This window comes from Copadichromis virginalis, linkage group LG16 (genome assembly GCF_057382275.1).
Source record: "Copadichromis virginalis isolate Kocher_CV1m ecotype Utaka linkage group LG16, C_Virginalis_male_GT1.1, whole genome shotgun sequence".
In the NCBI taxonomy this organism is placed as follows: domain Eukaryota; kingdom Metazoa; phylum Chordata; class Actinopteri; order Cichliformes; family Cichlidae; genus Copadichromis; species Copadichromis virginalis.
In genome coordinates, this window is record NC_140633.1 from 10,602,905 (window position 1) to 10,623,747 (window position 20,843).

General features: G+C 39.9%; 1 protein-coding gene across 6 annotated transcripts; it reads left to right on the top strand.

Moving 5' to 3' along the window:
• Positions 1 to 63: 63 nt before the first annotated feature.
• Positions 64 to 20,603, top strand: ift88 (intraflagellar transport 88 homolog). 6 transcript variants are annotated; one of them, XM_085435267.1, is made up of 27 exons: positions 66 to 342; positions 565 to 627; positions 795 to 854; positions 1,118 to 1,171; positions 1,294 to 1,357; positions 1,606 to 1,675; positions 2,436 to 2,526; positions 3,067 to 3,171; positions 3,673 to 3,775; positions 4,570 to 4,916; positions 4,987 to 5,057; positions 5,175 to 5,261; positions 5,887 to 5,986; positions 7,367 to 7,453; positions 7,627 to 7,813; positions 9,084 to 9,192; positions 9,781 to 9,931; positions 10,320 to 10,435; positions 10,791 to 10,843; positions 10,962 to 11,027; positions 11,140 to 11,246; positions 13,581 to 13,653; positions 15,581 to 15,631; positions 16,233 to 16,247; positions 16,443 to 16,493; positions 18,756 to 18,863; positions 19,948 to 20,603. In XM_085435267.1, exons 1-27 carry the CDS (start codon positions 262 to 264, stop codon positions 20,067 to 20,069), a joined length of 2,592 nt encoding a protein of 863 aa, XP_085291393.1. In that variant the 5' UTR covers positions 66 to 261; the 3' UTR covers positions 20,070 to 20,603. The 6 variants fall into 6 exon arrangements, 5 of the variants coding, with proteins under 5 accessions (XP_085291392.1, XP_085291391.1, XP_085291393.1 ...); XM_085435262.1 differs by lacking the exons at positions 15,581 to 15,631; positions 16,233 to 16,247; positions 16,443 to 16,493 and having other exon boundaries at positions 69 to 342; positions 4,969 to 5,057; XM_085435263.1 differs by lacking the exons at positions 15,581 to 15,631; positions 16,233 to 16,247; positions 16,443 to 16,493 and having other exon boundaries at positions 70 to 342.
• Positions 20,604 to 20,843: the final 240 nt, after the last annotated feature.

A 20,843-nucleotide genomic window follows, 5' to 3' on the forward strand; every position in this document is an offset into this window, starting at 1 on the left:
GAAATAAGTTGTAGCGTTGTAGTGTATCCTAGCAACGAACGAGCGCAACTTCAACCAATTAGGTTGAGGCCAGACGATGATGGACGCGTGAAAAACCAATCAGAGGTTTGAAAAGGAAACTGTCCCGCCCGTGCCGCGTTGAATTGTGGGACGAAATCCTAAAAGGACAACAAAATATTATCAGTTATCGCGCATAGAAAACTGTTTGTTTGCCACACATTGAGGATTATTTTCATACACTACCTTTCCGGAGAAACAGAAATGGAACATGTGCATCTGGCTGTGGAGGAGGACGACCTTTATTCGGGTTACAATGATTATAATCCGACATTTGACTCGGAGGTAAGTTAACCGCTAACCTAACACTATATTAGCACATTGTTTCTAAGCGTATAGAAAATCAACTTTGAAAAATTAATGTTGGTTATATGAGGTCGAGATAGTGGCATGGCGAAAGACTAATTACTTCAAAGTTTTATTTCAAAATTGTTTGTGTAAAAAATGTCTGCTCTTCCGTCGGCCCACTATGTAAAAAATGAAGACTAATTGTTGACTAATTTTAAGGAGCTGGAGAATGATGTGGGCTTCCAGCAAGCAGTGAGGACAAGTCATGGAAGAAGACCCCCGGTAAGTGCCAAATACTCGTGTGTTTGTTTGTTTGTTTGTTTGTTTGTTTGTTTGTTTGTTTGTTTGTTTGTGTGAGTGAATGAGTAAGTAAGTGGGAGAGAGAGAGGGGTTTTCTGGAGGTGTATAAATCGTTTAACTACTAATATATCATGTCTTTAATTTTCTAGATGACTGCCAAGTTTCCTGGCACTCCCATTGGACCTCGATCTTTAGCTTCTTCTTTTGGCGTAAGTACAATGAAATAAAATGATCCTTTAAAAGTGAAACATTTTTGAATGAGCACAACAAATACAGATACCTCCGTCAAAGTGCAGTTCTTTGTTGAAAGTTGCTCAGATTAAATCAATGATCAGTGACAAGATGTGCAGCCAATGATGATTGTTTCATTACTGTGAAGCATTTATGTGGAACGTTTTTTTCATATCTACATGTTAAAAAGACCTAAATTATTGTTATTGATTACAATATTAATACTTATTGTTTCACAAAGGCTCGGCTTCATATGGCCTCTTCAATGGGACGACCCATGACTGGAGCTGTACAGGTGAGAAGTATTATTGAACAATCAAATGTGCAAATAAGGTCTTGCATAGTTTTGTTAGATTATTTTTTTTATAATTAGTGTTTACTATATATGTATTTTTTGTTATTTTGCAAATGTACCAGGATGGGTCAGCCCGTCCAATGACTGCCGTCAAAGCAGCAGGTTACACCTCCTCCCTGAGTCGTGGTGAGTTTAAAGTTGTCTGTTTCATCTATTGTCTTTTGCGTGTCGATAATGATTTAAAAGTTATTATTGTATACTTCAGGAATAGGTACAGTTGAGTGTTTCTAACATAAAACAATAAAAAAAAAATTGCATTTTTTTGTTAATATAAACCTCTGTGCATTCCTGTAAGGACATATTTATAGATGCAAGTTCTGTGTCTTTCCCCTTGCAGTTATATAGTGATGAATTGGTATGATTTATATTTTCAGGCTCAGCCTTTGACCCTCTGGGCCAGTCCAGGGGTCCTGCACCTGCACTCGAAGCAAAGAATGAGGATACGTAAGTTATCACTTTAGACTGCTTTGTTTCAGTGTGAAAATGCTATGAAGTACACTCACTCTGCAACTTCATTAGGTATGCCTGTTCAACTGCTCTTTGATGCAAATATCTAATCTGCCAGTCTTATGTCAGCAACTCAGTAAATTTAGGCACATAAACATGGTCAAGATGACCTGCTGAAGTTGAAACCTTGCATCCGGGAAAGAAATGTGATTTAAATGACTTTGAACGGGGCATGACTGTTTGCTTGAAACAGCCTGGTTTGAGTTTGAGTGTTTAAAAAACTGCAGATCTGTTGGGAGTGGCAATTTTCTAGTTGAAATTGTCGTGCTGATGCTGCTTTGAGATGATAGGAAGGTAACAGACAACCACTCTTTACAAGCAAGGTATGCAGAAGAGCATCGCTGAATGCACAGCACATCAAAACTTAAAGCAGATGGGCTACATCAGCAGAAGACCACGCCATGTGACCCTCCTGTTAGGTAGTACAGGAAGCTGAGGCTACAGTTTAGAGGGTCACTGAAACTAATAGAATAGATTAGAAGAACAGAAAGAAAGCATCGCTTGTGAAATTCTGATTGTAGGGTCACAATTTGGCATAAGGAACACAAAAACATTTCGCCATCCTTCTTCGCACCAGTGGTTCAGGCTGGGAGTGGTGGTGTAATGGTGTGGGGGATATTTTCTTGGCACACCTTGGGCCTCTTATTACCAGCTATTATAAACTGACAAATGTTTCACTCTCATCATGTTCTTGCAGGCCTGAGGAGAAGATCAAAATCTTGGAGAAGAAAGTGAATGACCTGATAGAGGAGAGCTGCATGGCACAGAGCATGGGAGCCTTACAAGTGGTCAGCCTTTCACTCTTTAACAAACTTTTTACTAATGTTGACTGTCTGGATTTAAAGAGAAGGCTCTCCAAGTGGGGCAGTTTGCCATAATTCATTTTTAACTGTGTCAGCTCTCTCACAGTAGTATAAAAATGTAAGCAGTATAAAAACTGCTTACATTTCTACCAGAGTAATACCTAAAACGGCTGTTAGGACAAAGTACTTGAAGTTTATCAACCTTCCCATTTCCAGTGGTTTTTCATACATGAGGAAAATTGGTCTAATATTTTACAGGCAATGTGTTATGTCACATAACAGCAGTGTGTGGTTTGCTGTGATTTCTGAAAAATTAAAAGAGCTGTTTTTAAAAATATTGTTATTACAGGTAATTTTCATCTTGTGGAAGGCCAAGGCCTTTTTGGTCGGCACCAGAATGTCTAATGGGCAGGAAAAACTTGTTACATCATTGCAGCAGAGTGTTTATTCATAATTACTTCTGATTATTACCCAGAAGTGGCTTACTTGCTGTGTGTGTTTGTGTGGGTGTGTCTGTGTCTACAGGCCCTTGAAAAAGCCAAAGAGGCAGGGCGGAAGGAGAGAGCCCTGGTCAGACAGAGGGAACAGTCTGGCAGTGCAGACCATATAAATCTAGACCTCACGTACTCTGTAAGTCAGGCTGCTGTATGCTTGTTCTACACTCTGCACTCATGAGTAATGATTTGCTTTCTAAAAGAACAGTCTGGTGTTGATTTTCTTTTGAAAAAACTACTTTTTAATGCCTGAAAAACCAAACTGATAAGTGATAAGTAAAAATAAGCAAGAGAGGGTTTTTTTTCAGACAAAAATAAATCAAAGTTGTACTTTTCATTTAAAATGCTCCATATCCTCCTGGTCTACAATAACTGTAGAAATAAACCACAAGTGCTTACTCAGTAGTGTATGCAAAATCTGTTCTTATTTATCTCATTCAGAGTAAATTATTATTATTGTTTCATATTAAAATATTAAAGTAAATCATCTCAGATGTTTGTGTTCATGGCTCAGCTATTTAGGAAGGAACAGCTCGCGGAAGACAGATACAATTTAAAGTTTGTTTTTGAGAATCAATTTCTAACATCAGTTTTTAATTATTTTATTTAGAAATATTAAATGTTTCTCCCATTACAGGTTTTGCTCAACCTTGCCAACCAATACACAAACAATGAAATGTACCCAGAGGCCCTGAACAGCTACCAGATCATTGTGAAGAATAAAATGTTCAGTAACGCAGGTGAGCAGGCCGCTCAGCTTCACACTCACTGCTGGTGTACTTAGAATGTGGCAGCCCTTGTAAATACAATCATGTGAAAACGAAGTTTTATACACCGCATGAAAGCTTGTGGAATACCTTCAGCAGCAGCAACTTCAAGTAATATTTATCCCAATGACTTTATCAGTGTTTCCTGTTGTTGTTGAGGAATATTGGCTCACTGTTCTTTACAACATTGCTTCAGTTCCTTCAGGGTTTCAGGCATTCATTTATCCACAGCTTTCTTAAGGACCTACCACAGGATTTAAATCATGTTGAGGTCTGCACTCTGACTCGTTTATTGCAGCGTGTTGATTCTTTTCTTTTTTTAGTCATTCTGTTATAGATCTGCTTGTTTTCATGGGATCATTGTCCTCCCCATGACCCAGTAACACCCACGCTTTGCAGGTGGCCTCACGTTTGACTCGACAATACTTTGGTATAAAGACGCGTACATGGATGTCTCAATGAGTGCAAATCTAAGCTATGCTCTTCTTGTAGAAACGTATATCGAAGCCATACTAGATCAATCATTTTCTAATTGTACTCTCATGAGCTTTAACATGATAACTGAGGCCTGTAGACTCTGAGGTGTAGCTCTTGGTGTATTTTTGCAGTATCTTGGATTTTTACTGCTGGGAAAATTGTGGCATTGTGTTAAATAGTCCCAGATCACTGACACATAAGAAAAAAGTCATGTTTCATACATTGTAAATTCTTTGTTGTATCGCTTGTCTTGTGGTTTTTCCGTCAAACTATGCATGCTGCTGTTCCAGGCCGCCTGAAAGTCAACATGGCCAACATCTACTTTAAACAGAAGAACTATCCTAAAGCCATCAAGTTCTACCGAATGGCGCTGGATCAGATAACAAATGCCCACAAAGAAATGAGGATCAAGATCATGCAGAATATCGGTGTAGTGTTTATCTGCATGGGCCAGTACACAGATGCCATTACGTCTTTCGAGCACATCATGAGCGAGAGTCCAAATATCAAGACAGGCTTCAACCTTATCCTGTGCTACTATGCTATCGGTGACAGAGAGAGGATGAAGAAGGCCTTTCAGAAGCTCATCTCTGTTCCTCTGGGCATTGATGATGAAGACAAATACATCCCTTCCAATGTGAGTGATATTTTATTACAGCATTTATTATTATTTCATTAATTAAGTCTAGTTCTGCCAACTCTTTCAGGAAGACACCAGCTCCAATATGGTCATTGAAGCCATTAAAAATGACAAACTTCACCAGATGGAGAGAGATCTGTAAGAAGATATTCACAACACAAACCCAACTCTGTCTTGCTCCATCAGTCCTCTGTGTTACCCCCCCCCCCCCCCTTAATTCACCTGTTCCTCTGACTTCCTGTATGCTGTTCATAGAAAAACCCTGGCTGAGAAATACATCATGACAGCAGCCAAGCTCATTGCCCCAGCGATTGAGACTTTGTTTGCTACTGGATTTGACTGGTTTGTTACTGCTGTCTTTTTCTTTGCATCTAAAGACTTTAATGTGAGCATGGTATGTTTGTTTGTCATTGAATAACTGAAAATTGTGACAGTGCCTAAGTGTTGTATAATTACAGTTCATTTACGATTACATAAATGTCCCAACTTCATTGCTTGAACGTTTAAAAAAAAAAAAGCTCTAGTTTTAATTGTTTGAGTCTTCCAGTGGCTCTCGTTTCTTTAGTGATGGTGTGAGGGACTTTCCAAAGTTCCTTTACTTGCCTAAACTTCTCTGCACACTAGTTTGATCACATTTTCTGAACATTTTTCTGGAGCAGACTGACAATAAACCTCAAGCTCTACTATTATTTCGACAATTTCTCTCCCTAATGCTTTCTTATTTAGGTTTTTAAATGAACATAATACATGTTGAATACTCGTAAAAGTACTCGACATGTGCATTGATGTGCACTAATGCACATTAGTATGTTGGAGAGGACCATTTCAATATTGAGAAACATAAGTCAAAATCAAACAATTGCTTAATTATTCTCCATTTATGCACCTGCTGTTTACAGTGATCAATCGAATGCTGGCATTTGACACGTGAAGATAGTGAATGTATGTTTTCTTTTTCTTTTTTAAGGTGTGTCGACATGGTGAAGAGTTCTCAGTATGTCGAGCTTGCCAATGATTTAGAGATCAACAAAGCCATCACCTACCTCAGACAGAAGGACTTCAAACAGGTGAGAGTATCAGCAGCATTAAGGGTACTTCCTTCTTTTCTGGTCTGTGTATTTTACAACCACACCTTCCACTCTTAATAATTTGCTGCCAAACTAAATTTTAGACCATAATAAGACATCAAAATGAGGCTTTAGTAGCTTCCATCATATGTGGCTGTCATGTAAATTGATACCTTTGGTAATATTTGCCAAACCGAAAAAGTCAATGCAATTAAGTAAGGATCACACGCATTCAATTTATGGAAGTGTAATTCCCTTAAAACATGTGAAACCTGTTCTTCGTTATCTGTTTACATTAATTTGTGTTTCCATCTTTTTCTTTTCTTTTTATAACAATGTTGTAATACTGTTGCTCAGCACTATTCATACTTGTGCGTTTTCTCTTGTTGAGGCTGTTTGAACAGAGCTCAGTGTCCGACTGAGTATTTCATCTTCTCATTGCCTTTTTGCTTTTGTTTCCTCCCCATCTGCATGCCTAAGGTTGAGGTATGTCTGCCTTTCATTCCCATGTCCACATTTAGATTGTACTGGGTTTGTCCCCCTTAACTTGTTGCTTCATAAGGACGTCTTTTACCCAAATAATGCCACTGCAAGGAGACGTTTGTGAGGCAGTTATTGGTTTAGGCCCCACAGACTGCTCAGGAAAATCTTTGTGCTGAACGTATTCTTTGTTAATAATAATATCCAACTGAACAGTGGAGGACATGCAGCCATGTGTGGAGCTGCTTTGTGGCTAAGATTAAAGGACTCACTGTAGTAACTAACTATCTTGTAACCGCTGGTTTTACATCTGATGCATGCTGTGGTGCTTTTACAGTATTTACACACAGGAGTGTTGGTGATGTAACTGGTGGTCATCTGTGCAGCTGTAGCCAAGCTGGTGATTTGTGAAAATGCTAATCCTTACTCACTAATACAGTTGGGAAATTTTCCCCAGAATGTAACATACTCACAGAGACAGTCAGTTAGACAAAAAGGGGAAAGGGACTGACTTTAAACTTGCAAAGCATTATATTTACTTCACCAGAGCACAGCACACAGTGAAGGTGACGCATAAACAGATGTAAGGAATGAAGCAGAATTACAGCTTACCTTCAAATGTTCTTAGAAAAAAATGCCAAAATGTCCAAGTATCTTCACCATAAATGTGAAGATGCATATGTAATTTATCAGTGATTGGCTATTAATGGTTAATAATATTGTCGTTGATTCTTTGACTAACAATTCAGTAAATTTATGTGTCTTTTCTATGTTTCTTTGTGTGTTACATGCTGGGGAAATACGCTTGTACTTAAAATATCATTTATTACTGAGAATGCTGTACTGGAGGAGCTTTAGTACAGAGTGTTACCCTGATTGTAATGAGTTGTGTGTTTTCAGGCAGTGGAAACATTGAAGGCATTTGAGAAGAAGGACAGCAGAGTGAAGAGCGCTGCAGCCACTAACCTCTCTTTCCTCTATTTTCTGGTAAGAATCTCTTGATTATAAAATAACATTAGACTGAAAAGTTCTGAAAATTTAAAACACTTAAAATCAGCAAAATATTTGGAGGTTTGCTGTTAAAAAAATGTAATACTAAATGTTACTGTTGGGAGATGATTGAACAACCATATTCTCTTCTCTTGTAATTTCCCTAACAGGAGAAAGACTACGACCAGGCTGATCGATATGCCGACCTTGCTATGAATGCTGATCGTTACAACCCAGCAGCACTTATCAACAAGGGCAACACGGTGTTTGTCAAACAGGACTATGAAAAGGCTGCAGAGTTCTACAAAGAAGCACTGAGGAATGATTCCTCGTGCACCGAAGGCCTTTACAACCTGGGTAAGTGCTCCTTAACTGCAGCTGTAATGCGGTAGTAGATAAGCAGGAGGTTTGATGTATTGCGCAACAACAATTGGACGTGCAAGAATCATTTGGGAATGAACAACAAGAGCTTGCTGCACTCTGAACTGTGGTCTGTTAATATTTGCTGCAAGCACTGGTTGAACTTTAAATTCAGACTCTTGACTGTTAGGAAAATATAGTGAGGCCATAAGTGCCCTGTCTAAATCTCTGTGTATCTTCATCCAGCATTCTGCTATGAGTATCAGAATATTGGCTGAGGCTACATTGAGAATAAGTGTGGACACAGCATGACCGACTCTATTGGAATGTGCACAAATACATAAATAACAAGAAGCACTTAGAGCACAAACCTCCCCCAGGGCAGCTCACTCTCTGCGAAGTATTTACTTTTAATTGTATTGTATTTTGTGTTTAAAGATTATGTAGGAGTAGGTAATGGATAATTGGCATTGATTTATCAATACGTGGACACAAATAACCTTATTTTATTATATAATAATATACTACAGCATGTTTCTAACCAAGTAGGCAGCTCATTTTCTTTCTCTTGACAATACTTTCTTTAAAGATAGCATGCATTTTTGGGTCAATTTGAAAGAAAGGCAGATGCAAAATTGAGGTCAGAGGTCAAATGTGACATATTTGGATGCAAACTATAATGTGAGATTTAAAATTCCCATATACCATTTTATAAATGTTTTTAATACAAACAATTGCAGTAAGAAAAATAGTTTTAATTACCTCTATCTACTGTTATTACTTTAACCTTCAGATCAAGCTATTGACCTTAAAGGAGAGGTCAGAGGTCAAATGAGACATGATATTTGAAAGCTTCATGGGTACTTTCTGTTGACAGTACACACCACAGTTGTCAGAATCTTAGTTTCAGTTATCAGGCTAACATTAGTTAACATAACTTATCAGGCGTTTTGGTCTGTTTTCAGCCAATAAATCTTTAAGTTCACCTTGAAGACCTTGGTTGATGTTAACGAAATTTAAATGGTTTGTTAATATGACCCGACTCTACACCTATACAAAGTTTTCTCAGAATTCATTTAAAACCTTTGGAGCTATCGTATTCACAGACACGGTAGCTCTTTAAACAACAGCATCCAAATTTTAAAGTCATCTTAAGTAAAAGGTATCGCTGGAATAAAACTACACCAACATGTGGTATATATGTGTGATTATTATTAACATAGAGGCACAGTTACGTGACTGAATTTTCCCCTAAACCTTGTTCCAGGTCTGACTTATCAAAGACTGAATCGCCTAGAGGAGGCTCTGGACTGCTTCCTGAAGCTCCATGCCATTCTGAGGAACAGTTCCCAAGTCATGTACCAGCTGGCCAGCCTGTATCCCACTGCTAACAAGTGCTATGTGGAGATGGTTTTATCAGCGGGCCAGTACAATCGCCCAATATTAGCTATTTGTTCTTCTATTGTTATCGGCATTTGTAAGAGACAATCAATGAAAATTAGAGAAGTAAAGAAGACGTGAGAGAAATGCCATTACAAAGTGTCAAAGTCCATTGATGTTGCATAGTTTGTTCACCAGGGGGCACCATACGATGCCCCTGTTGCCAACAACATATTTAGAAAGACACAAACACAAAAACCAGTTGATCTGAGCAGAGTAAGGCAGCCTTTACTCCTAAACATAAATCTGTTTGGTTTCTTTGCTGTGTGTGAAAGAAAACATTTTTAGACGATATATTGGAATATCTGAGTTCTAAATCGCCAAATATCAGTATATAGTCTGATATAGTCTTAAAAATACTGTGTCAGACAGGCTCTAGTGATCGTTTGTATGTCACACAGATGATCTGTTTTTACTCGTATGTACTTTAGGGTTTGTTGGAATGTGTTCATTCAGGGATTCGAGCCTGTTTGTCCATATATCATCACATGAGCATCTATTAGTTCTTAACACTTTGATCCCAGCTATGAGCTTCTAGAAAATCCCGAACAAGCAATCGAGTGGCTAATGCAGGTCATCAGTGTAACTCCCACAGACGCCCAGGCACTGGCTAAGCTGGGAGAACTGCATGATGGCGAGGGGGACAAATCCCAGGCTTTCCAGTACTATTATGAGGTACCAGAAGCTTAATTTCATGGCGGGGGGTTTTCTCTCTAAATTACACTGTACAGAAGTTAACAGTATATTTTTTGTCTGTGGACCCATTGTAAAAAACAGCAATTTGTACAATGAAAAAATTGTTTGTTTTTTTTGTCACTTTTTTGCTCATCTGTTAGTTAATTATGTTAGAGTAGTATGAATGACCATGATGGAGATATTTAGCAGTACAAAAGGCTGTAAAACTTCTCAAAGTGCAGATAAAAGTAAAAGATTTATGCCCTTCTTCACATTATCTAAACACAGGCCGGATTGGACCCTCTGCTGTCCTGATCCTGGCCCCCAGCCCCTACTTTTGACACCACTACTTTAAGCTAACTAATGTTGTTACGTTGTTGCTGTCCAGTCCTTTAGGTACTTTCCCTCCAACATCCATGTGATTGAGTGGCTCGGCGCTTACTACATTGAGACACAGTTCTGTGAGAAAGCCATTCAGTACTTTGAAAGAGCCACGCTAATACAGTAAGTAACTACTATTTAGATTATTTTAAACAGATAGCACGGATGGGTTGGTAAAAAATTGTAAGTTCACACTCTAAGGTTTTTATGGAAGCCCTTTAAATGAGTTTCAAACTTAAATGAATGTGAAAGCCTCTCGTTTTATATGGAACTGTTGCAGAAAAAATTAGTGAAGTTGTTTCACATTCTCTAATCTTGAGGCACATAGTTCCACCTTTTTTGTTACGTGGTATCAATTATTAAAATATATTAACTATTTCAGTGTGGTACTGGCATACTGATATGAGGTCAGCAAAATGATTTAAGTCAGGTGTTGGTTTGTGTGTTTATATTGATCAGATGTGTTTCTGCTCCTCAGACCAACTCAGGTGAAGTGGCAGCTAATGGTGGCAAGCTGCTACAGACGAAGTGGTGAGAAAAACACGTTTCGCCTCAGCTTGCATGGCAATAAAACAACAAAGCAAAGTTGCAATGTGAGCTAGCAGAGTTCATTTCATTTTTTTGTTCTTCTTCTTTTCCTCTTTCACAGGAAACTCCCAGAAAGCACTGGAAACTTATAAAGAAATCCACCGAAAGTTTCCAGAAAATGTGGAATGTAATTGATCCAGCTTGTTACACAGTTTTCAACGGAACTCTTGACCAGCAACAGATGGTGCCCTGATCAGAGTGTAAAATTAAAGAGTGTGTGTGTGTGTTGTTTGGTGCAGGCTTGCGTTTCCTGGTGCGGCTGTGCACAGATATGCAATTGAAGGAAGCCCAAGACTACGCCACCAAACTGAAGAAGGTAGAGAAGATGAAGGAAATCAGAGAGCAGGTATTCTGTCAGACATTTCTGAGTAAATAAACTAATGATCTGTTTGGCAGATCTCAATTCTACATTTAATAAAAAAAAGACTTGAAAATAATTTGCAGAAACCCCCCCACAAAAAGTTCACTAACAAAGATAGAAATAAAATGGAATTGATTTTTAATAATGGTGACACACACACATATTTATAACATATAGATCCATCGAGGCTGGGGTCTATCACACCAGGCAAGACCCCAGGTGCAGGCTGTGTAAAGATGCCCCAGAGACAATCCAGCACATAACAGCAGGGTGGAAGATGCTAGCAGGCAGGGCATACATGGAACGCCATAACCAAGTGGCCGGCATAGTATACAGAAACATATGTGCCAAGTATGCCCCCTCAGGGTGGTGGAGAATGACTGAGCTAAGATCCTGTGGGACATAGTGGTGGTAGACAAGAAGAAGAAGACAGCCGTAGTGATAGATGTAGCTATACAGATTGACAACAACATCAGGAAGAAGGAACATGAGAAGCTGGAGAAGTACCAAGGGCTCATAATAAGTGGTCCGAGTGGTAATCGGAGCGCTCGGTGCAGTGACCCCCAACGTAGGCTCCAGCAGATCCCAGGAACAACATCCGAGATCTATTTGCATGAATTAAACTCCACACACTCCACTTTGTTTTGTATAAGTGGGTCCATCTGATGCATGTTAACATGCTGCCTGATGAATTACTTGCGTATTTTGCAGTTGTACATTAGAGACCTTTCGGGCACTTTCATCAATCATCTTTTCATCACTTTTTTTAACAGAACCCTGACGTCTGTTCCTGGATGAGCGCTCGCTGATTTAAAACACGCGCGTTTCCTTTAGATGCAACGTTGGACCGTGGTCACTGCAACTCTGCAGCTGCATGAAAAACAGCTGTTTTTCGTCTCTATTTATTTTCCATGAATCAAACAGATGCTGTACAGCTGTTTAACACCTGGCTGATAGTAATCTCGGGTCTTTTTCAAAACAGCTTTAGTGTTTGGAGAGCTGTTCTCAGGTCTGATGCCAGAGCAGTTTGAGTTGTTCAGTGTCACATGAAACGTCAGAATGAATTAGAAAAGTGGTCAGTGGTTTGAATATAAGCAGCCAAAGGGATCAATCTCATTTTCTGTGATGGTTAGCATAAAGCCTGTGTTTTCTTTCCCAATCTAAACCTAGATTAACTCAAGACCCAAGTCATGGAACCACATTACATAGGCCAACAATGTTGCTTGTTTCTAATTGGATCTTATCCCACTGCTTGCATATGATCAATAGAATATCCTGGTTTACTTATGCTGTATTAATATTGTTCTTAATTTCTGGGTTTAAGCGCACTGCTGATGATGAAGATTACAAATAACACAGAATGGGACCTTTCGCACATTTGTCTGTGAAGAAAAATATTTTTAGGTGTTTTACCAATGCAGTACTCCAAGACTCTGATCACGGGAATGTTCTCATATCCTGTTTATTATGAATAATAGCTGAGTAAGAAAATAATCAGCTAACACTGCATCTTTTGAATAACTTCTGCAATGCATTGTTCCTTATATGTAATTATTATTTAATGGCTTCTAAACAACACACTTGTGATACATAAACTAGAGGTGGTTTGGGATCAGTGAAGATTTGAAGAAAGCCAGAGTAACAGAGCCGTGTGCCTTGGTCGTGTGGAGTGATATATCAAAGCCAGGAACAGATTAGACCGATGAGTTCGTCAAATAACAACCAGCTGCTGTTGGAGCAGAGAAACAGGCCTGCAGAGAATGATGGAGGGTTGACTCGTTAATCCCCAAATTCTTCAAACTGAAAAACAGTGGAAAACAACCGATCCCACTGATAAAACAAACTGCACGGTGCATGACACGAGGACTGAGAGGATAGCAATAACCGAAATCTAATATATGAGCTCGACGTTGGCTTTGTGTGGTTGTTTTTCGTGGCATCATATATCCTTGTTTTCATTTCTTTTCCTTTTTTGTCATCATCTTTAAAACTAACTGCTTATGGTTTTAGTGATTCTGCAGAGTACTCCCCTGACTTTATGTAAGGCTTGTTTACATGTAACATTTTTATGGTATGTAATATTTTTTGCGCATTAATGTCACATTCCGTTGAATATTGGGGCTTATCTTTTTGCCAGATTGTTTTCATAGCAAAAAAATGTACTTTGTTTATGAAGCACAGTGTTTATTGAAGCGCTGTAATCTGATTGGCAAAACTGCGTTTTGAAGTCAAAGACATTTAGAACACATTTAGTGTTATTTGTGTCCCTGCCCGCAATTTCTCTCATACGCCACCCTTTTCTCTTATTTCCCTTTGCAGAGGATAAAATCGGGACGGGAAGGCAGCGCGAGAAGTCGAAGAGAAGGCAGAGAGAGCAGTGCAGGCAGCGCTGGTGAGTCGGTTGTTGTTTTTCAAATTAGGTCAACAGATTACCGCCGCTGTTATTTGCAACTGAGTCCAGAGTTGTGCGTCCACACATCATCAACCTATAGTGGTGTAAATAATTATTCGATCTCCATTGCTTACTTTAGAAAGATATTAACGGTCTCTAATTTTTATGGTAGTTTAATGGAAAGAGAGAGAATATCAACCAGAGTTCAAGAAAAAAAAACTTGTATAAAAGTTATAAATTAATTTGCATGTTACTGAGTAGAAATATATTTGATCCCTACAACTGCAACAGAATTCTGTCTCTCACAGATTGGGATCAATCAATTACAAATACTCCTGAGCTCAGTTTGTGTATAAAGCACACCTGTCCACAGAATCAGCTTCTTCCATTCCAGCCTCACCACCACCACCATGGCTGAGGCCAGAGAGCTGTCAGAGGTTGTCAGGGACAAAATTGCAGACCTGCACAAGACTGGAATGAGCTACATGACCGTAGCTTATAAAGCTGCTGGTGTGATTATTTGGAAATGGAAAAAACATAAAATAACCATCAGTCATCCTCAGTCTGCAGCTCCATGCAAGATGTTGCCTCATGGAGTGAGGATGGTGATGAGGCGGTGGATTACCCCAATATTACATGGGAGGAGCTTGTTAACGATCTGAAGGCAGTCGAGACCGCAGTCTCCAAGAACACCATTAGTAACACGCTGTGTTGTAATGAACTGAAATCTTGCAGCGCTCAAGAAGGTCGTTTTGCTCAAGAAGGCTGTGCAGGCCAGTCTTGAGTTTGCCAGTGAACATCTAAATCATGTTGGGGAAAAGTGCTGTCGTTAGATGAAACCAAAATCAAGCTCTTTAGCATCAACTCAACCCTCTGTGTTTGGAGGAAATGTAATGCTGGGTATGACTCAAAGAACATCATCCCCACAGTCAAGCACACATTGTGCTTTGGGCTGTTTTTCTGCTAAGAGCACAGGACAACTTCACTGCACTGAGGGGCCAGTGGACGGGGCTGTGTACCGTAAAATCTTGGATGAGAACCTCCTCCCCTCAGCCAGAGCACTGAAGATGAGTCATGGATGGATCTTCCAGCATGACAATGACCCACAACGTATCGCCAAGGCAAGGGTTTCACCATCAAGTACTTAGTAGGTGTTATGCTTGAGGATCAAATACTTGTTTAAGTCAGTGACATGCAAATCAATTTATAACTTTTATATAATGTTGGGGTTTTTTGTGGATTTTTGGATTTTGTTGACATTCTGTGTCTCCATGGAAACAAGCAAACATACAGATTCAGCAGGTGATCAGATAGTTACTTTCCCCCATTGTATCTGTGTTGCGGTGTTAATAATGCAGATGTCAATAAGTATGTAACTGTGCTGGTGATGTGGCATCAAACAACTGTGGATCCCCCAAATCAGCCAGCAGAGAGACAGAGAGCCACACATCTGTCTGTGGCATCTGTCCACAGACTGTGCTCTCCATGTCCTCTATCCACGTTCTCTCTGCTCAGACCTTACATCATTAAGGATTTAAACTTACACTTGTTTTGTGTTGTACTGCAACACAAAAGGCACACTGAGCTCCCAGAATGAGGCACATCTATAAAAATCTTATTAGAGTCACATTGAAAACCATCTCCATGTGTGGGTTTTGGTGTAATTTCAAGTTAAATGAACATACAGTACAGGAACATCTGTGAACTTTATTAGGCGTAGGTTTTTTTCATGGCAGCTTGAGCTAAACCAAGATTTTAGTTTGAGAAGTTTGCTCACATAAATATAATTTTCATAAAACATTGTAATGGTTCTGATGCCTCTTCTATAACGACGATCGTCGTCATGATTTTGATCAGATCCACTCTTTTATTTTTATGTCTCACTGCTTCTTTCTGTCTCTCTACCTGTTGTTCACACATGCTGCAGCAGGCATCTCCACACCTGTCCTCATCTCTCCTAAGAAGTCCAGCGTTATGGGTATATGTTTTCAAACACCACACTGAGGCCTGATCTGCTCAGACCTCCTCATCCTGCTGGATCCTGCAGGATGAGGAGGTCTGAGCACTCTGTGGGATTAGTGGACTCTGAAGAGGCTGAACATTCAGTACAGATCCCCATCAAATACAGACAAATAGGCTGGCTGTGGCACTGGAAAGCTGGACCATGAGCAAATTTCAAATGTAATCCATACAAACCAGAGAGCCTCCAGAAAGTGTAACAAGGCCCAGCTTTTCCATGCTGTGCAGCTGAACGTCTCTAGCAGGCTCCTGTAGTCGAGTTGTATTCATATATGAGTTTGTGTAACGGACACCTGTTAATGCGCTTGCTGCTCTCTCCCGCCAAGGCTTCCATTAGTCCTCTGTGTCGTGATAAATTAGATTAGGACTTTTCATCTTCCCATAGCTTAGTGGTGCCAGAGCCTCCAAATGCATCTGTTAAAATGAACACACACGGTTGCTGGAGACTGTCCATCACAGCCTTGCTACTTCAGTCTTTCAGATGCTTAAATATTGGTTTGAACGTTTAAATTGTTGAACTAAAACCCAGATCCTTTTCTCATTTTCTCATGGTGCACAAGATGAGGTCAAAGCAGGTGAGAGAAGCGAGGTTGTAAACCGCAGACACATTTATTGTCATCATCTTTCATTGCAAGTGGCAGACTTTTTTGCTACTCTCTGTGCTGTAAGACCTTCAGTCTAGCTCTGTAATCTCTCCTTCCTTCTCATCTTCTTCTCTGGATCTTCTGTCTTCATCTGTATTCCCTCTCTGCTTCCTCTTTGCTTCCCAGTATCTCAGTCTGAGTCTAAACACTTCAGTCCACTACTGGACTCGGGGAGAGGTATGTAAGACTGTGACTTTCAGGCTATGTGCCTGTAATTCTGGCCATTTGTAGTTGAATAAACTGGGGCTTGTTTCTTTGCTCAGTTCATTCAATTCAATTCAATTTTATTTATCTAGTGCCAAATCACAACAACAGTCACCTCAAGGCGCTTTATATTGTACGGTAGATCGTACAATAATACAAACAGAGAAAAACCCAACAATCATATGACCCCCTATGAGCAAGCACTTTGGCAACAGTGGGAAGGAAAAACTCCCTTTTAACAGGAAGAAACCTCCAGTAGAACCAGGCTCAGGGAGGGGCGGGGCCATCTGTGAGCCAGAGATTAATAACAAGTATGATTCAGTGCAGAGAGGTCCAGTAACACATAATGAGTGAGAAAGGTGACTGAAGAAGAAATACCCAATGCATCATGGGAATCCCCTAGCAGCCTACACCTATTGCAGCGTAACTAAGGGAGGATTCAGGGTCACCTGATCCAGCCCTAACTATATGCTTTAGCAAAAATGAACATTTTAAGCCTAATCTTAAAAGTAGAGATAGAGTAGAGATGTTTCAGAAGTTGTTACATCTGTAGTTTGCCCTCAAATGCACAGTCAGCTCACCTGCCAATGAGCTTTAAGAGCCAAAACAGCAAAATTCACATAAATTAGACTAAGGGAAGCTGTGTAGCAGCAACAGCATGTTTAGGTTTGTACTGTGAGTCTCTGCTGTGAAATCTTAAGATGACCTCTGATAAAGTTCTTCAGTCAGGCAAAGGTGTCTGCACATACAGGTGATTCTCTTCTACGGAGCATTAGCATCAGACTTATTTTATTTTTAATTTTATAAGAGCTCCTGTCATTAGAAATCTTTTAAGTGATTAAAACCATCTGAGTGAAGCACTGCAAGGCACGCATAGCAGAAGTGAGTTTCCCAAGTGAAGAAGAAAAAATGGACCTGATCCAGAAATCGTTTGACAGGCAGCCGTGATGTTGGACTGTGCTCATTTTTTGCACTGAAAGGAGGAGGAGGAGGGGAGCGAGCACTCAGACGGCTCCGAGATATTCGGGGAAAACCCTCTCGTTCACCTGAGAGTTTTCCATCTTTTCTGTAAAGTCTGCGTATTGTGTGGTCTCGTGTGTCTGCAGGTCTTCAGCTCTCTCGTGACTGACGTGTGAGTCTGGTGGTTTGTTTTCTCACGTTTCCACAGCTGTCGTTCTGCAGTCTGAATCTGGTGAAACGCAGTGGCAGAACAGGAGAGAAGTGTGTCGAAACGTGGGGATTTTCTAACCTGTGTTTTCTATCATGTGTGATGTGCCTTTTCAAACGTAAATGATATGGTTGGGTTAATGTACCTGAACTTTTTTTCAACATATCTTTAATAAGAAAAAATAGTTAAAAGCCAGAAAGTTGCGTCATCTCTATTGATCTCCATCTCCTTGCAAAAATAAAGGGTTATTTGTGTTTCAGAGGTGTATAAAACAAGCCTATAACGTCTTTAATTGTGGAAACTTCTGTTGCAGCTCCTAGCTTCTAGCATGTGTTGTGTAAACTAAAAGAGAAATGCAAACGAAACTGTCCAAGAAAGGAAGGCAGGGGGGAAACGTTGATTTTTCCAACCGAGGTCTCAGTTTGCCAGCAGTTTGAGATTTTTTTGGGACTATGAGGGGAAGGTGGAATATCAGGCCTCCTTCCTGTTTTTCAGCTTTCTGCTGCCGATCCCCTAAGGTTTCCAAGGCTACCTGGCAGCCAGATGTTGGCTGCTGCTGTCTGCAGTCATGTCTGTAATTCATATCACTACACGCCCCTGTCAGCCTGTCATATAAGCCTGGAACACACATGTGCACATTATCCAGCATATTCATTACATCCTGTCAAAAGTACCTGAGTGTGTTGCATATTAGTGTTGCATTTTAGCAGCTGGTCAGTAGGCATGTTCGACCGCGCCATGTTTTCACAAAAATCGTCCATTATTGTACAGCAAGTCGTACATGTCAGTGATATTTAGTGACTGTGATTTCACATTGGAGGAATGCTTTTTCTGCACACATTCAGCCAATGTCAGCGAGATACTTGGGCCATGAAAAAGACATTTTGTACGTGAAAGTGTGCAAGAAAACTTTGCACGTCTATATTCAGTCGCATGCAGGCCACAGACAGAGGCACTGCTGTTTTAAACAGCTTAAACATTTAAACAGCTTTTAATAGGATTTTGAATGTGAGTATTGCTTTTAAAAAAGATCATGAGTCAGCAGGTGTGTGCTTGTTTTTGTACAGACAGTGGTCGCAGCAGCAGCAGCACCAAAGGAGAGCGTCTGAGCGCCAAAATGAGGTCACTTCCTGGTTCAAATGAACCTTATGAAGCCAGCAGTCCAAAAGAACTGGGTGAGGAAACCATATTTTTCTCTGCAGTTAATGATATAACACCTACCTAACTATCTTATGTCTTTGAACTTCATGTGTTGTGCAAGACATACGTGCCTGTTTTAGAAAAATATGAGTAAATATATAACCACACAGATGGTTTATGGACATCTTAGTTCAGTTTCATTTCATTTAGTGCTGGAACATCATCTACATGGATGGCTGAAATTCTGATAATTTAGCCATCCACATTATGAGTCGCAGTGAGCTGTAGTGTGAATGTTAGATTGGAAAAGATCGAAAAGCACTCAGGCATAGAAAAAAGTGCTTGTGTGAATGGGTGACTGAATTCTATAAAGGTCTTTGAATGGTCCAGTAAAGTAGAAAAGAGCTGTATTCGTGTATCTATTTAGAGTTCAAGCCCATGTTGAAACACATTCTGAGGTTTAGATGATCATAAAGATATTATCAAAGGTTTTTCTTTGTCTGCAGCACACAGCGGATAGTCCTCTGCAGATAAACTGCATGGGTTGTCATTAAGTATTGGGCCGCACCTCTAATCTTTGAATTCAGGTGTTGTAAGTCCCTTTGCCTCAGATGTATAAAATCTAGCACCTGGCCGTGCAGCCTGCCTGTTCAAACATTTGTGCATGAATGAGACGTTCTAAAGCGCTCACTGTAATAGGATGCCACCATTGCAACAAGTCAGTTTAGCAACCGCAGCAACTCAGCCAAGCAGTGACACACCACGAACAGAGCAGGGTCACTGAGTATAAGGGAAAAGAACAACTTGAATAATGTATCCTTAAATGCAATTCATTGCAGCTGTTTAAAAATGGAACAGAGTAATATTTATATCAGTGTTTTTAAAATATGAACCTGTGCAGACTTAAATGTTGAAAGTTATCTTAACTCATCTATTTAGAATGCCAAAAAATGCAGTGAAATTGTCTGTGCACACGATCTCACTCTGCAGCGCTCCTTGAGAAAAACACACAGAAAAAGAACGGCATTGGTAGAAAGGATGTACAATGTTGACATTATGTCTCTATCGGGATACAGCGTCCCAAACTATTTCATCACAAGCTGTTCCTCCTGTGTGTAGATGCGTCTTACGTGGACCCACTGGGGCCTCAGATGGACAGACCAAAGACGGGAGTCAAGAAGCGTGTGGAGGATGACGACTTTGCAGATGAAGAGCTAGGAGACGACCTGCTGCCAGAGTAGCTGCATTAGCACAAGGCTATCTCTGTTTGTAAGTCAAGCTTCACCACAGGACGTTTTAAACTCACGTTCAGCAGATGTTTATTTACATCTGTTGGTAATCCATGATGGTCCAGATGCTCTTTCACACTGAACATCTTTACCTGACATCTCAGTCCTTCGTCAAATGAAAATGTATCCATTTCTAAATGTCCGTGTGGGAAATGAATGCCTCTGTACGTGATAGGAATGCTGGTTACATGACAGTGTGAGACACCTCAGACAGCTTTGTTCTGGCTCTTAAGTCCAGCACACGGGGTTTCAAAGAAAAGGACATACTATTCCATACCATACTATTACCCTGTATCTTTGAGCTCATTGCTAAAAATTGGAAAACATTTCACCGTTCTGATGCTTTTAAAGGCAAAGGTTTGTGATTCATCTGTTCCAGATTCTGTTTCATGTTCTGCATTTTGTAATTATTCTATTGTATTTATTATTTTTTTATTTCTTCATCTTTATGTCTTTTATTGTATCATTAAAAGAGAAACTATTTCATTAAGGAAATAATGTTGAGTCTGAGTATCAATGTGACAGTTTGTTAAAACTTTAAAACAAAGTGCATGGGTAAAACTAGAGCTGACATTAGCAGCGTTGTTACGTAGCTATTTGCATGTTATCTAAAGCAGGAATGTCAAACTTATTTTATACTGTGGACCACATGCAGCCCACATTGATCTTAAGTGGGCCGGACCAGTGGAACTCCCCTTTTTGTCAGTGTAAAGAAGTTTAACGACA

Excerpts from the sequence above, each read along its gene's own strand:
- ift88 (XM_085435267.1), top strand. The coding sequence starts at position 262 with ATGGAACATGTGCATCTGGCTGTGGAGGAGGACGACCTTTATTCGGGT. Across the intron at positions 1,172-1,293 it reads CCATGACTGGAGCTGTACAG|GATGGGTCAGCCCGTCCAAT; the intron begins GTGAGAAGTATT and ends CAAATGTACCAG. Across the intron at positions 3,776-4,569 it reads TAAAATGTTCAGTAACGCAG|GCCGCCTGAAAGTCAACATG; the intron begins GTGAGCAGGCCG and ends CTGCTGTTCCAG.